Below are 16,734 nucleotides of genomic sequence, written 5' to 3' on the forward strand. Positions count from 1 at the left end.
TGGCCTTCTAGAGGCTCAAGGTATTTTCTTGTCTCTAGCAGCACGTGATTCATGTCACCACTTAAGGCCACTTCAGTGTCTCTAACATGCATCTTGGCACAAAATTAGTTTTCTCTTTGCACATTCATGGAGGTTCTGAATGGAATCATCATCTATTAAGCTTGTATGCTCTTCTTTGGCAATCTTTTAGGGAAGACAGGATCAATTATTTACTGGTAAAGTAAGAAGGAAACCAGGATAAAAGCAACACGAGAGAAGTCTAGTGAAGATCCCTGACCACACTGTCTTTCAATTTGCATTTTGCTTTCTCGAGCTTCTTAAAGTGTTGCAAAATAAAAAATAGTCAAACGACTTGTTTTTAAATACTGATATAACAACTCATGTTTTTTCATTTTATTTACTTGCTTTGTGGTACCGGGGACCGATCGCACCCAGAACCTTGCCCAAACAAATTCAGAATTTTTACTTGAAACTCTTACCGGTGGAAAACCCTTGGAAGCAGGCTGAAACGCTGTTCACTGAGAGTTCCTGTCTTTAGTAGCATAAGAAGGTGGAGTGTGGTAGCACACATCTCGAATCCCGGTACTCAGGAGGCTGAGGCAGGAGGATCACCGTGAGTTCAAGGCCAGTCTGGGTTACATAGTGAGATCGATCTCAAAGACAAAACAACGACACAACAAATGAACAAAACCTTTAATTATTTGTCTTCTCTGCATCAGAGAGTTAAAGCAGATCCAACTGACTCTCCAGTTAGCGCCTTCCGTCTTGGACTTAACACACTTCCCACCTCCACTCCACATTCTTCTAGAAATGAAAGGCAGACTTCTTGAGTGTGCTGAAATTCCTTAACCCTAAGAGATTACTTACAAAAAATTCCAACTGATCACTAGCTGAGTTTCTGTGTTCAGAAGGCCAGCTCTCTTCACTGACCAAAAAGTGAGGGCGGAGCCATTACTCACAGTAAAGAAGCTAGTCCTTTCTTGCCAAGCGGGGAAATGCAAACACTAACGAAAGCAGAATCTTACATTACTAAAATGATTTTGAAAAAGTTTAATTTGAAGTAACAATAATACAAAAATAAAAGAACGACTGCAGAGACACTAAGTTTGTGTCTGTTTCTTATATCTGTGCCGTTTGTCAGGGAAGTGAGTCAAACATTGTACGCAGCTACATTTATTCTCACAACATCTTACATTTCAATGTGTAGACGTGGTCAACAGCAAAAGGCATCAAAAAGAAAACAAGATGTCCTTCCAGGAGGAAGTGGCCCACGTGGTTGCCTGGCAACGCTCTCACAGATGCAAGCAAAGATCTTTGCCTTGAAGTGCAAGCCTTCCCCACCCTGTGGTTCCAGGGATTAAACTCAGAGCCCTGCAAGGCTCTTATGCAAGCTCTGCCACTGAGCCACACCCTCAGTATGCTGAAACAAGTCCAGTTGCTTTCTTACTGGCTGTAAACACATCGGATGTTAGGTTAAACCCAGCCAACTAGAGAGCTTTTGGTTTGATTAAATTGTGCCAATGTCAGGGAGGCATTTTTCCACGTGGTTTTTGAAATCTTGGGTTGCAGTGCTCATAGAGTGAGTGTGCTATACACGAAGGGAAGCTTTGGGGCTACGCGTGGCCCTGTTTTGAGTGGTTTGTTATGTGTCCTCCTTAAACACCTAATGCGGATTTAAAAAAAAAAAAGCAGCAGTGCCAACAGTTGAATCACCAAGAATTTGTTTTAATGGAAATGGGTCTAATGTCCCTTCATGCAATCAGACAGACAGACAAACTAAACAATGGTTCTAATTAGCTGTGGGTGAGCTTGAATCCAGGTGGAAACAAAGGGCACGTGGAGATACGTGTATCTCTCTGATGAAATCACACGCTTTATGAAGGATATAAAAATGAAGCACCACACAGTGCCTTAGTCTACAAAGGAAAGTCCTTAGCCATAGGCATGTTGGCTACCACGTTGATGCTGCCAAGGAACAGAGGTAAGGTGGTAAGAGCACATCTACCTAGTTGCTTTTAAAAAATAAAAGGAACTTGAAGCATTTTGTCCTTGCTTCTACATAGTCCAATAGAAATGTGACTACAAATCATTACAAAACCACCATTGAGGTGATGTAGTTCACTGAGATTACTTAGATCCGGGTACACTGACATTATACCCAGGAAAGAGAACACATTAACACAACAATGCAGTATATTTCAGTAAAAATAGAATAAATAAAATAAAAATATTTTAAGCTGTATTTAACAAGTTAATTAAAAAAATGATAAGACACCCAAGGCATATAGTGACCGCGGCTGCCTGTTTACCGAATCACAGATATAAAGAATGCATAGATAACCGAAGTATCACTAAGATTTCAGGGAAAACATTGGCATCCTTTCACAGACAAATGCAAACATACTTTCATACATACTTTTTGGCCATGGCAGAAAGTTGTCTGAACATACTGTTTAACATAATTAATTTTACAAAATCAACCTGCAGTTAGTACGCAAAGCTATTCTCAAAACAAAAGAGCTGCAGTAAGAGTGTTTCATGGGTAAAGGCTATCATTCATCTTACTGCATCCTAAAATTGCATATATAAATCAGTTTGCTACTTAAAGCTAGCTCAGTACTCTTGATCCTGAAAGCAAACAAATGTACGTCTTAAAAAACGAACAGGGTTTGGGTAGAGTCTTCCTATAGAAACATGGATTACTTTAGAGTTTTGAAGTGGAGTGCATTAAAACATTTCACCGTGGAGCTCAAAATGAGAGACCATGAGAACGGGATTCTGAACAGTTTTTCTCTGGGCACAATAAGGTTTTCTGAACACAGAAATTCTCAGGTGGCACCAGTCACTTCAGCTAGTGTGCGAGTTGGCACCAAGTGTTAATGCATTTTCTCAAGTAACATCGCTATTATGGTAATGTGTGGATGCCAGCAAACAGTCCAGGTTCTCTGCATCTGACTCCACGGGTTTTCTGAGGGACCCACAGGTGGAGGATACTCACTCACTTCATCACACTCGGTGGTGGCTAAGTGCCACACCTGGGAAGGTTTCTACCCCAAGTAATGTAATTTCTAGAAAATCTCAGCATGGAACAGGAGGCTAAGGACAGACATTTGTCCTTTACAACATATTTGAGGAACACAGTCCTGGACTAAGAAAGGACAATGGTCTTAACAACAAATGCCACTGTGTAGATAAACTGGACATTTTCCTTAACACACATGGGAATTCTGAAATTGCCTGACGGTATTTTCAATATCTGGTCTTCTTTGTCTGGACCCAGAGTCATTTGGGAAGGGTCTTCCTGACTGTGTGGAGGAGGCATTTGTGAAGGGGCTTCCTGACTGTGTGGAGGAGGCATACTGTGGCAAAGTTGGGAGCTGTGGGTCCTAATTCTGGCTCTCAGGAACTTTGGTGAGATCCTCGGCCACTTAGCCTCTTAATACAAAACACTGTGCATTTTGATTTCTTCAGTGAGTTCAGTACCTCTTCTACCTCGTAAGGCTCAAATGTGATAAAAAAAACCGTTGAAAGCATCCCAACAGCTGCAAAGCAGTGTCTAAACATAAAGCATTACTTTTATAATGATATTAACTTTGACACTAAAAGTCAACAAGAATAATATTAAGGTTGATCTCCTTTGCAACTTCTTTTTAAAATAATGTCAACAAGAGTCTAAATTGGTGTATCTTTATAGTTAGGTTTCTTAGCTACATAAAAAGAGGAATGAAAATGATATCTGGGGGACAGTATCAAACAATCCATTATTTCTGTGTATATTTTGCTCAGAGAAGAAAAAAAATCTTTTGAAAGTAAAACGGAAAACTAGAAATTTTAAAACATACTCAGTCAAGTCTTACCAAATTTCTAACATTGAATACATAAATTCAAGAAAAGTACAACTTAAATTGTTGCCATGGACAAGATATGATGGGTAGACAGCTTTCTGGACAAAAAGCACAGAGAAAGGTGGTAGCAGATTGGGAATCCTTGGAGGACATTTACCTCCAGGATGTGAACAAGAGTCAGACAGTGGAGATCTAAAACCATAGTGTGTGTGTGTGTGTGACAGAGATATAAATGACATTTCCTCAACTCTAAAGTGCATATTAGCTGGTTAACGAAGGATGGAAAGTGTAGGAACATTTCATTTTCAGGTGTGGGTAGAGAATGGCCATAGTATACTTGAATTCTCTAGCTGCATTGTACAATGTAAGGCAGAAGTTTGAAATATGTCCCATCCCAAATGCATGATGACTGTTAATCTCTTTTTTTTAAATAACCAGTTTGAAAACCATCTGAAAAGAAAGGCTATTTTTTTTTGCTTGATTTTAATTCCTCAAATTTAGTTTTCTATCAATTTTAAAGTTTTCCTTTGCCCAGCACCCCAAACAGCTGTAGACATGAAACAGTGTCCATGCATGAGAGAGCTCACTGAGGAAAATGGCTGGTTGATGTCTGTATTGATGCCAACAGCCAATTTTTGTCAACCGACAGGTTCACTTTTATGAAAAACTAAAACCCAAATGCGTCACCTTATTTTTGAAAGCAATTCAATGGTATCTGTTACTCAGGGTCTGACTGTTTGAAAAGCCAAAAACAGGGCACAGTGCCGAGGGACCCCAAGGTTGCTTGTGGCAGTTCCAATCCAGAGGAACGAGAAATGAACTTGGGCATCATTCACTCCAAGCACGCAGCGTGGGTTCTCTCGGAAGGGTATGGCCACATTCTTCTGAGTGTGTGTGAAGTCCTGTTCACAATATTTACAATAAGAAAAAGACCTTCCACTCCTCATGATGTAACTTAACAGAAAAACAAAACAAAACAAAACAAAAACTCATGCTTCTTTTCATATCACATGATGGCGGCAGGACGAGATCACATGCTTGTCGAACACTGTTTGGTTAAGGATAAATTCTCTGGAGACAAAGCATCAGCAACTGAATGGAAGGCCAGCCGTCAGCTTCTTTAGTGGAGATATTTGATTTTTTTTTTCAGGTAAAAGTGACAGAATCCTTCGAGCCCCGAGCTGCTAGGGTGTTTCTGTGACAGGACGTTTCTGTTTCAAAGTGTCAATGAGAGACAAGACCCCTCGTTTTACATTAGTTGTGACTCTTCTAGTCATGGAGTCTGCGGGCGGGGGTGGGGGTCGAACTTTCTGGGAAGGTGGCCTGGCTACCAAGCACTTCTGGTATCGCAACTGGAATAGAACAAGCAAGCAGAATTTTAGGTAATATCATTTCCTCTCGGTCATTGTGCTTGTGATTCACTACTAATATGCAGACTCTCAAAGGTTAATGGCCTGGCTTCTATAAATATAAATTTAAGAGCTCACCACCACCACCACTACCACCACCACCACCACCACCACCACCACCACCACCACCACCACCACCAATAATATTATTATTAGCAGCAGCAGCAGCAACAGCAATACTATTACCATCACTACTGCTACTACTTTTCGTCACCATGACAACCACTGCCACTACCCGCCCCCATACTACCACCGTTACTATCGTGTGGTAGGGAAGATTGATTCGGGTCCTTGTGTATGCAAGGCAAGCGCTCTGTCACTGAGCACATCTGCAGTCCAGATTCATTTCATTCTTGATGTGGGATGTTCTCAACTCCCACAGCTGTGGCTTTCCCCACCTTTTCCTTTCCATCCACTGCTCACAGTCAACAGCTAAGCAAACGGAAAGGATCAGCACACAGAGAGCGTTAACCAAGTTTTCCATCAGACACAGACATCCAGGTAAGTGCTCGTGACGCGGCATGATAGGAAGGGCACAGCCCGCACCCAGGCTCTGTGAGTTCTAGGAACCCGGTTATTATATTTCTCCAACCCTCGGTGTCTTTGACTATAAAATGGTTGAGAACAGTAAGGCGAACTGTAGAAAGCCTCAAATAAGCCCGGCAACACATATTTGTTCCTGTCTCTGTTTCCTTCTTTAACAGAAAATGTTGTACTGAGATTTCAGTATCTCTTTTATGTTCAAGTATAAACCCCAAGAGATTAAAACAAAACAAAAAAAAACAACCCCAAAAAACCAAAAACAATCTGCCCTTAGCATTGGCAACACGGGCATAGGTATCCTTCAGAAATATAACAACACAAGCCTGCTGTTGATGCCAGAAACCCCAGTAAGAAAGAACGAACTCTCCAATGTTGTCAACTGACTTCTACATGTGGCCCCTGGGCACTAGCACCCCTCTTTCTCAGGCACACCATATACACACACACACACTCATAATAACTTTTTTTTTTTTTTTTTTTTGAGACAAGGTTTCTCTGTGGAACAACCGTGGCTATCCTGGGCTTTGTAGACCAGGCTGGCCTCGAACTCACAGAGATCTGCCTGCTTCTGCCTCCCAAGTGCTGGGATTAAAAGCGTGCACCACCACCACCTAGCAATAAAAACTTTTTAAAGGGAGAAATACATCAACATGGCCCACTTGCTTTTGTCCTAGTAGGAAGCTAAGTAATTCTTCAATGTTAGCTGGGAAGATGAAGCTTATCATTCTGATCTCCAAAAGTCAAGTTAAATGTTCACAGACTCCTCAGCATAGTTACAGCTGATTCTCCCTCAAACACACGAAAACACCCACCAAAAGATGGGACAGCGGGTGTTTAGAATGTTCTCTCATATCCTACAGGCCAGAAAACTGGTCCCTTCAACTCAATACATACAAAAGGATGGCTTACCACATGTCTGCTCTGTGGAGAACATCTTGCTAGGTCTGTGTCACCAATTACACACCCCTAAAGCATCAATTTATCAGCAGGCACATGTGGCAGCATTCAACTCTGGACTTGAAATCTCAAATAGTAGCTTGTATGTATATCGTGAATCAAAACTGCACAGAGCTGATGAATCCCCTCTGACCTATTTTAAATTTCACTAACGTGTCTTCATTAGGCCTATACAACACAGCTGCAAAATGGGCCTTAAAAAGGAATTCAAAAGAGTGTGTCACTACCATATCTCCGACGGAGAGTGGCCTGGATTGAAGGAAGCAGGGTACCACTGCATTGGGGAGAGCCAGATTCAGAGTGTGGTGGGGAGCTTGGATTGTACCCACATGCCTCTACCACACTGCCTGAGCTAATCCAGCTGGTTGCATCAATACAAATTTTATTAAAAAAAGAAGTGTTTTGAAGTGGAAAAAAATGAGTCTGGGAATCTGGAAAAACAAAACTGTAGCCACTGATAAAACTAATTAGCTAACTGTCATTAGCATTTAAAATGTATAATTAAGAACGAAAGCCATTCATTTTAGACCCAAACCATCTGTTAGGCTCCATTTCAATTTTGCAAAATATCTAGTTTTTTTGCTTGACTGAAACCACACTTGTTTATCTCCCACAGCCCCTTCCTCCCTCTAGAGGCTCTACACCTGGATCCCAGGGTCACCTCATCCTACACTCCCCTTGACATCCAGGCTTGTGAGCCTTAGGATCCTGGATGTGCAGCACTTGAGAAAACGCCCATCCCACTGAGGACCAGTGAGTGGGAACCAGATGGAGTGTGGATCCCAGGTCTCCCTCTCCCTCCTTCCCCAGTCAACAGTGTCTGAAAGATTAAAAAAAAAAGCGTGTGTGTGTGTGTGTGTGTGTGTGTGTGTGTGTGTGTGTGTGTGTGTATCATGTGCTACAGGACACGTGTGGAAGCCAGAGGACAACCTGTAGGAGTTGGTCTTTTCTCATATGGGCTCCAGGGCTCAAAATCCAGGTTTGGTGGCAAGTGTCTTTACCTCCTGACCATTTCATTGGCCTCAACAGGGATCCATAACCAATTTGTTCTTTTCCTATTCCGTCGTCTAAATAGTTATCAATGTCCTTCACCCTGGGAAGGCAACAATACCTAAGGCAGAAATTCAGGAAAAGCCTCCGGAATGAACAAAATGTACGAAAGCACACCAGATGTCATTTTTTTTTGTGTCCAGATTCAGAACTCATTTTGGGGACGACACAACAACGGGCTTTGGTGTGATTTATGATTCTTGGGACTGTGCAAAGAAAAATGAGGCCCTGCAGCCTTGCAAGACATGGCCTGTATGAGAAGAAAAAGATGCCAAGAAAACAGCAAAAGGAGCTGGCGATGAGTGGACGGGGCTGGCGAAGGCGAGAAGGGGGAAGAGTCTGCAGGGACGGATCTGCAGGGTGCTGCAAACCTTTACACAGAGGACTGGAAACTGCAAAAACGTAAACAAACCAACCCACAAATGTGCCGTAGGCAATAGGTAATTTCCAACGCTACTATACTTTCATGAAACCCTTGTCTTCTGTGTGGTCCGTCATTCACACAAATGTCATTACGAGGCACACGATAGACGTGGATTCTTTAGCACATGAAAGTGTGCAGATTGCCTCCATCATAGACTAACAGAGTTCACAAACCAGCCACTGTTGTCCCTTAGACAACCCCTTGACAGACTTTCTTAGCCCCACCTTCAGAGCCCTTCTCTGCCCAATTCCTTCTCAATCTCATGCAGTCTCGTTCCATCAGAGCTCTCTCCACACACCGTGGGACTTTGTATTTTGTGTCTCTCCCATGATACCTGAGCTCCCTGACTCACGGGTCATACCTGGGGCTCTCTGGGGTCTGTGCAGCCCATGGACACAGCAGAGGGGAGTCCTCCATGCCCACTTAAGGAAGTGCTCCATCTCATCACTCAGAGATCACCACCTCATTAGCCCCCTTCTGACTGCCTCCTGCTGAGGACCCCCCTTGTCTTTCTTGTCTACACTAGCTGATGAGCCCCGGGGGGTCAATCGCCACACCTCAAGCTGTACTTTAAACCCGTCCTCATGAGGAAAGATCTCCAGAAAGATGGACTGTCTTCCTTTTGAATGGCATAATATTTTAAAACCCAAGTATGAGCTGGAAGTGGTGGCACACGCTTATAGTCCCACTGCTTGGAAGGCTGAGGCATCGGATTGCTGAGAGTTTGAAGCCAGTCCAGACTACACAAGGAGTTCCAGGCCAGCCTTGGCTACTGTGAGACCTTATCCCCAAACACCAAAACCAACCCCCAAAAGCTCCAGAAGCTAGAGATGACCAATTCCTACTTGGTAATCTTTGCTGGAGAGAGTCAGACTTCTCCAGTCTTCCCTGACAGGGGTCCTGTTTCTTCCAGCAGTTCCGGGGACTCAAACTACTATCACTAGACTGTGCCCCGGACCTCAGGCTCTGGTACCTACCTTCACAGTTCCTTTGCTCTGACCAGAAGCTTTTTCAGTGTGTGCACATCAGCTCAATGAAGAGATGTTTTTGTCTCAAATTAGATACGATGTGAAGTGCCTTGGCCTTGTGATCCAGAAGCATAGGGCTGACCCTAGTTTGTTATTTACTGATCTCTCTCTCCCTCCCTCCCCCTACCCACCTCTCTCTCTCTCTCTCCTAATTTCTTGAGATAGGGTTTCTCTTTGTAACAGTCCTGGCTGTCCTGGAACTCACTCTGTAGACCAGGTTGGCCTTGAACTCACAGAGATTTCTCTGCCTCTGCCTCCCAAGTGCTGGAATTAAAGGTGTGTGCCTCTGGTCTCTTATAAATAAAACAAAATCAGCTACTGGTTGGGGTTATTGTGAGGATTAAGAGATAAATAATAAATAAAATAGATAATAACAATGTGTTGAAACCAACCATGGGCAAAAGAATCACTTGTTAGTTTTTTTTTTTAAAATACCAAGTTGAAGGCAGATTTTGATAACTCACACACAACTAGCATTTCTTGATCACATACTGAAATGGTTAATTTGGAGTCCAGCATAGATGATCCTTCAGTCTTACCGATTCTCTACAGAGCCCTGCCTCCTGGGATGTGCTGTGCCGGTCACAGTGGATTCGGCCCACCCAAATGAGAGTACTGTACAGTGCAGGGCTTTGGGAGTCAGACTTTCCCCGTTTCAATAAGGATTTACACTCTAATCTACAGCATCTAGAACAAGCAGGATGGGGAGAGTTGAGCACCAGGACTCACTCACCATGCAGGCAGCCTGGACGGCTTCCGACACATTGGCAGCATTCGGCTCACACCAAAACACGTGGCACTCAAAGTGTTGGTTCCCAGTGTCCATGATGAAGGCGAATGTATGCACATCCTTCCCGACGCCCATGAAGGACAGAAACCGCACTCGGCACTCCACCAAGACTTCCTCTTCGTTCTGCAAGAGACATCGTTCAACGCCTGTGCTCTCCGGGACGCCAGACAGCCATCAGCAAAGACGTCACACCTTAAATACCCCAGGGAGTCCAGCTTCCAGAGCCAAGTAGGATTCGAATCTCACTAAAAAGTCAAAACTTGGTCAAGTGGCCAGAGAGGCCATCACCGCCGTGGGGGCCTCCTGGTATCCGATCTCACAGTGGATGACATTATGTTGAGAATGGCATGTGTGTCCCATTCTCTAGCCACCACAGCTCACATCCGCTCTTCACTGGGAGGAACAACGTCATACACACTTCTCTAGACTGCCCAGCACAGGACACCCAGTGGCTCAAGACCTCTTTGTCTGTGTGTGAACCTCGAGGGTCCAGGAGAAGAAGATTCCTAAGTCTCTCTCCATTGGTTTTTACTCAAGCACCAAATCACGTAACAGCGTGGAAGACAAAGGCTGCTTCATCAACACATTCGTTGATCAAATCACCCCCCTCGTACTTCTCCACACCCCAGGCTGTGTGGGATTCGTTTCACAGCATCAACCACAGGCAATTTGTGAGTTAGTAAACACAGCTAGAATGCCAGCTTTCCAATCGGAACATCCTGGCTTGTTAAAAATATTCATTCAGGAATGAGGCACATCTCACAGGCAGACTACCCTCGGCACAGAGGTCAGGAAGTCTGGGGAAGAAATGCTGGAGTTGGAATTTGGGAGAGAGCTTATGGAATGGGGGTGGAGAGTGGGGTGGGGTGTGGGGGATGGGGGGATGACACTGACGGGCTGACAGACTGTGTGGAGGGAGCTGCACCAGCCAGAATACTGCAGTGGGCGAGGGCAGCATGCTTTAGGGGTGAGTGAAATCCAGCATGAGCAGAGAGGCAGGCTGGGGAGGATTCTTCCCACTGATGGGGGTGACTTTGTAGGTGGCAGAAGCTGGGACATGCTGCTTCCCATATCTTTGCAAAGTGAGCTGGACTTCACAGCCTGGCTTTAGAGCCCAGTCCTGGGCTTCTGGAAGTTCTATATCATTGGGCTTCCCTAACACAAGCAACGCTTGCACCCGTCAGACAGCATGGCCCAGTCTACATCAGAGCCCCAGTAACAAAACCAAAATCCACAGTAAGCTACGGCTAGTGCCGCCACATGATCACCTCGAACAATTTTAATCTCTTGAGCAAGTGAGGAAGGCAGAATCAGGGCATCAGGATAGAAGTTTCCAGGTCCCGAGGAAGGCACAACTAAACTCAGACAAAGCCCTCAATCTTCTATAAACGGAGGCCATTTTAATCACAAGTCAGTACAGCTTCAAAGAGGTCAAGCCTTGACTCCTTTCCAGGTCTCATGAAAGACCACTGTATTCAAAACCTCCCTGTTAGCCCAGGCAAGCCAACCCCAACTCCTCACCTTCTCACTGATGACGGTCACAGTGGCATCCGCCACGTTCATGTTCACCGAAGGCCAATCCTCCTTGCTGGATGAGGTCATAAGACTTTCTATGGCACTGTTCAGGGTGTCCATGCCTACGGATAGAAAGGACAATTAAAAAAATCACTCTCTAATGCAGGCCCAGGCACTCAGGAACAGCCATACCCAGGTTGACCATTGCAGGTTCCCGGAGTCAGGGCACCTTATCACTTTATCCTCAAGTTTGCTGAGAAGAAAAAAGCCAGTTTTTCCAAGAGAGAGTCATGAACACCTCCAGGGATCCAGTGTATGTGCGTGTGTGCGTACCTGCGTGCATGCATGGTTGTGTTTCTGTGTGTGTGTGTGTGTGTGTGTGTGTCCTGTCTATGAGGCTATGATACTCCAACCTCAAATCTGCTCCAAAGATCCCCCCACTTGAAGGGCGTTGCCTTTGAGAGCCCGGGGAAGGAGACCCCACAGAAACCAGTATCTACCAGAGTGCCAAACCCTCCTTCATCACACGTGACATTTAGTCAGCCAGAGTTGATTCTTAGGGGTTACTCTCCATGTTCCTTATAGCCTAGCCTCAAATCAACTCCTTACTTGCTGTCTAGTTCTAGGGACTTGCCTATTATTAGCATTCATGTTAAGAATCCCACACGGAGGAGATTTTTTTGGGGGGAGAGGTGACTTCTTTCATTTGTCTCAATGTTTCAAGGGTCACACGTGCTGTGGCATGTTTCAGTACTTTTCTTTCTTGCTGGATAAAATTCCATTATCTGAAAGTATTTTATTTATCCATTTAGTCAGGCATTGGGAGTCTTTACTTTTTAAAACTGTCACAAACAAACATTACTATGAATGTTTTGTAGTTTTGGGGTGAAAGTGCCTCTGCTTATCTCGGGTGTGTGCACAGGGACAGAGCTTCTGGGCCAAACAACGGTTCCGATCTTTAACCCTCTGAGGAACTGCCCAATTGCTACCCAGAGAGCATTTGACTTTTACCCCCAGCAGAGCACAGGGCTCTGATTTCTCCACAGCCTCTTCCAGTCAGGGAGAAGCTACAGCTCCCAGCCTCTCTGTAAGCTTGGGAAAGCGGAGCCCCTCAGTTCCTGGCACAGGGGGAGGACCCGAACACTGGAGATACCACTTGTGGGTCATAGTGTAAAGATAGGGGGGCTCCATCAGTCTTCCTTTCCTGTCCCCAGTGGGTAAGAATGGAGGCAGGAGCCTGGCCTCAAAGCTAGAAGCCAGAGACCTCTGCAGTCCTGGGTTGCTCTTCTCTGGAATGCTGGGAAAACAGAAAATCCACACCCGTCTCTTTAGAGTCTCTGCATGCTAGGAATCACACATCAAGTCAAGGTCAGCTTGCCCTCTATTACCCACGTGATCAGGATGATTATGTGTCCAGGCTGGTGTCACCACACAGGTGTGATTCAAAGCCAGATGAGGAGTGGTACAGAGGCCCTCACCCTCATGGGAGAGCCAATGGCTCTTGTAAGCTCTGGAAGTCTTGCAAAGTTTTACCTACCGACAGGTCTGTCAACAGGTAACATGCCCAGGTACTGCACGTGGAATTTCTGCACCAGCTCTGTCTTTGGTGTTGGAAAATCTACTACAAGAAAAAAAAAAGCAGTGTGTTTCTCAGTAGTTCTAGGAGACAGGGAAAAACCAGTTGTCCATCTGGCATCTGCACGCCCAGGTGGCCACCCATTCCAGAACGTCCTGTTCCCAGACACTCTATAAGGACAGCATTTCTCGACTCTAGACGTAGGGGCTTGGTCAGTCTAACCCTCCTGATCTCTCTTTCAAGGTGAAACGCTTTGGAAGGCAAAAACCAGATAAGTCCTTTGTGTGCTAAGAAACAGCTTTTCATGCCCTAGTTGTTAGGTGTGGCTGGTGCCCAAAGAAAGTTTAATCAAAGAGTCAATATGATCAAAGGCACAGGAGAAATAACGTAGTCTCCCCACCTAACAAGCTATATACCTTTAAACTAGGCAGTCCTTACCCCAGGGCTATACATGAGATTAAAAAACAAAGCAAGGGGGCTGGAGAGATGGCTCAGCGATTAAGAGCACTGGCTGCTCTTTCAGAAGACCAGAGTTCAATTCCCAGCAACCATATGGTAGCTCACAACCATCTGTAATGAGACCTGGTGCCCTCTTCTGGCCGGCAGGCGTACATGCAGACAGAACACTCTATACATAGTAAATAAATAAATCTTTAAAACAAAACAAAACAAAACAACTCTGCTGACAATATTCTTTAATTTGTTCAACAGAAACAAAAAACAACTGCCCTTTGTGTTCAATACTATGGACAAAAGCAACTCTGTCCTCTGCAGGGCCTGGAGCACACGCTCCTCTCCCAGGTAAGGTCTCACCATGCAGCACCCAGGCTGGCTCATGGCCCTACTGCTTCTACATCCCGAATTCTAGAGACTGGATTCTAGGTTGGGGGCCACCACGCCCAATTTTAAGGCCTATTTTTATTTTATATGTATGAAATGTTTTGCTAGTTTGCATATATGTGTGTGGCACATACATGCAGTGACGGTAGAAGCCAGAAGAGAACAATGGATGCCCTAGAAACGGAGCTACACATGGTGGTGAGCAGCCCTGGGGGTACTGGGAATCGAACCTGGGTATTTCTGTAATAAGAGTAGCTGGTGCCATCTCTCCAGCCCTTGAGTGTGCTTTTAAAGGAGCCCCGAAACACCAGCGAACCCCCGGAACCCTTCAGTCTTGCCGGTCTGGTTAGAGCCTCGGAGGAGGAGCCGCTGCAGACGTACCTTGCAGAGGGACGTCGAGACTCATGTTGGTCCTCTCCTGTAGGGAGCTGCAGGCCAAGGCTTTGGCATTCTTCCGTTCAGCCATAATCTAGACGTCAAATGAAAGTGCAGCGTGGGTTCACAGTTACAGACCCCACGTCACCAGCCAGCCCTGCCAGTCAAGTGTCTGAGCTGATTCTGCTGGGATTTAAACTAGCGTTCATCTTCTGCCTTTCTTACCCTGTCAGTCTCCCTGAATTACGTGTGATTTCACTTTTTCCTGCTGGGGATGATGGGTGAACACTTTCTCAGGGTTACAGTTCTCTTAAGGGCTTGGAAGTTACTTCTCCCAGCTCCTGGTTCTCACCTCTGCAGAACAATCCAGCACGCACACTCTGGGGACACCTGGACCTTCCACTCCCTGTGCTCAGGGGCTGCCCCTTTCAACTCTTAGATACTCCAGGGCTCTGGGGACAGAGTGCACGGTTCCTATCCCTTGCGAGCTGTGGCCTTGGATGAGGAAGCTGCCCTTCCCTGTCTCATCGCCTTCACTGAACACAGACGGGAGTATGTATGTCATGGCGAAATTGTGTGGAAGAAACGGCTCTCAAAGGAGTCCAGAGGGCTGAGGAATGGCAGCTGCCGTCATGGCTAGACTCTGAGTCGTCTGTGAGGGACACCAATGGTCACTGTGTGCGGGCATCACCCTGCATGTTCTTGTTCCCTGCCGGTGAGTTACACAGTGGTGTAAGCCCAGTCATGGTGGCCCTGGAAGTAACTCACACTTTCAGTCCCAGCCTAAGATGCTCATTGCAAGGTGATGAACGTCATCTCTCTAGGTGTGCGTAACTGAGCAGTGACTTGACATTCACAGGAGGATAAGCATAGGTTACACGCAAATACTCCGCCATCTTGTGAGGGACCCACTTCCGAGGATGTGAGTGGGGAACCCTGATGGGATTGTTATCGATATGCCCTGGATGTCGAAGGTCCACGACACATTAATGATACGGGCGGAACACCACCCTGCCTGCTTCCTCCTGAGTTGGATTCCACAGGCAGCTCTCCTGCTCTTCTGCGCGCCTGTCTGCTCAGGCAGTGAGAGGAAACAGAGAGGCCAGACCCTGCGCCCCGACCCACCTTACCTTGGAACAGATTTCGTGGAGACTTGTGGCAATGGCCTTTGCTGGTGTATCACATCGGAACACGTGACATTTCAGAAGCCTCGTGTCCTTGTCTCTTGCGACATAAGCAAAATCCCTGTGCAGAGGAAATTTACCAGGCGATTAGGCAAAGGAGCCTTCCGCCCACATGTGCTCTAGTTATGACTATTAACTGAGCTCACAGCCAGCATTGTCAGTGGTGAACTGTGGATGCAGATTAAAAACAAAAAACAAAACATCAACAGCTACAGACAGCAGAAGCAGGGTTCATGGCTGTCAGGGACCTGTTGCTATGCAACACAGGAGCGTCTTCTAAACCTAGCTCCTGAACTTAGGGATGGGGAACACCGAGTGAACATTGAATTCGGCAGAAAGCGTCTGCCTAGAGCAGAAACAAATAAGACAATGAGACGATGAACATGGGATTGGGGAGAATATGAATTGCAGAACGATCTAATGCAGACAGCAGAAGAGGAACAATGGGCTGTGATGTGTGGACCTGTGCACCGAGGACGGGCCAGCCCCACAGTTGCCTGGGAAAGTTGATGGGCAACCAGAGAACACTGGAACGCACATATCCTGTGGACTGGACTATTACCAAAGGCATGTGACTCTGCTAAAACACCCACACTGTGGCTCTGGGGGCAATGCTGGTCTCCTATGTTATACTGCTGTTAGCAAGCGGCCTAAGCTGATTGTTCTGTGTTACCGATACCCATGATGACATTACTTGGCTTCAAAACAACCACACCACACAATTAAGTTTCTTGCTGCTATTAATGGAGACAGTGGTTCTTCAAAGAGGAAGTGAAAGGTCTCACTGTGTAGCCGAGGCTGGCCTGGAATGCCAATCTTATTGCCTAACCTCTCAAATGCTAAAACCATAGCATGAACTACCCCGCACAGCAACTGAATTTATTTTTATATTACTTGTCTTCCTATGTAGTATCTATTTTTTAATTCTATGTATGTGTGTGGGAATGCACATGTGTGTGCAGGTGTCCCCTGAGGCCAGAGGCATTCGATCTCCCTGCAGCTGGAGATGTGGGTGGAGCTGTGAGGTGGGTGCTGGGAACCAAACTCAGGTCCTCTCCAAGAGCAGTACACACTCTTAACTGCTGGGCCACCTTCCCCAGCCCTTATCTGTGGACTTTTGAGAGATGGTCTCACGATGTGACTCAGGTTAATCACACAATTACAACAATTCTCTTGCCCCCACCTCCCCAAGTGCTGG

General features: G+C 45.7%; 2 protein-coding genes across 7 annotated transcripts in view; one reads left to right on the forward strand and one right to left on the reverse strand.

Annotated features, from left to right (window-relative positions):
• The window catches only part of Nsun7 (NOP2/Sun RNA methyltransferase family member 7), a 51,857-nt gene extending 43,794 nt beyond the window's left edge, over positions 1–8,063 (forward strand). Inside the window, exon 14 of the mRNA XM_059275925.1 lies at positions 7,948–8,063. Within this exon, the coding sequence (XP_059131908.1) occupies positions 7,948–7,994 (47 nt within the window). The 3' untranslated portion in view covers positions 7,995–8,063. The remainder of the gene's footprint in view (positions 1–7,947) is intronic.
• Positions 1,705–16,734, reverse strand: part of Apbb2 (amyloid beta precursor protein binding family B member 2) — a 204,690-nt gene continuing 189,660 nt past the window's right edge. For 4 of the 6 annotated variants that reach the window (XM_059275934.1, XM_059275931.1, XM_059275933.1 and 1 more), the window contains 6 exons: positions 15,483–15,597; positions 14,359–14,446; positions 13,099–13,182; positions 11,568–11,683; positions 9,990–10,169; positions 1,705–5,197 (listed from right to left, as the gene is read on the reverse strand). In XM_059275934.1, coding sequence (XP_059131917.1) covers positions 5,030–5,197; positions 9,990–10,169; positions 11,568–11,683; positions 13,099–13,182; positions 14,359–14,446; positions 15,483–15,597 — 751 coding nt within the window. In that variant the 3' untranslated portion in view covers positions 1,705–5,029. The remainder of the gene's footprint in view (positions 5,198–9,989; positions 10,170–11,567; positions 11,684–13,098; positions 13,183–14,358; positions 14,447–15,482; positions 15,598–16,734) is intronic. The other 2 variants (XM_059275935.1, XM_059275932.1) reach the window with 1 other exon arrangement.

The sequence above is a fragment of the Peromyscus eremicus genome, chromosome 10 (assembly GCF_949786415.1).
Source record: "Peromyscus eremicus chromosome 10, PerEre_H2_v1, whole genome shotgun sequence".
NCBI lineage: Eukaryota > Metazoa > Chordata > Mammalia > Rodentia > Cricetidae > Peromyscus > Peromyscus eremicus.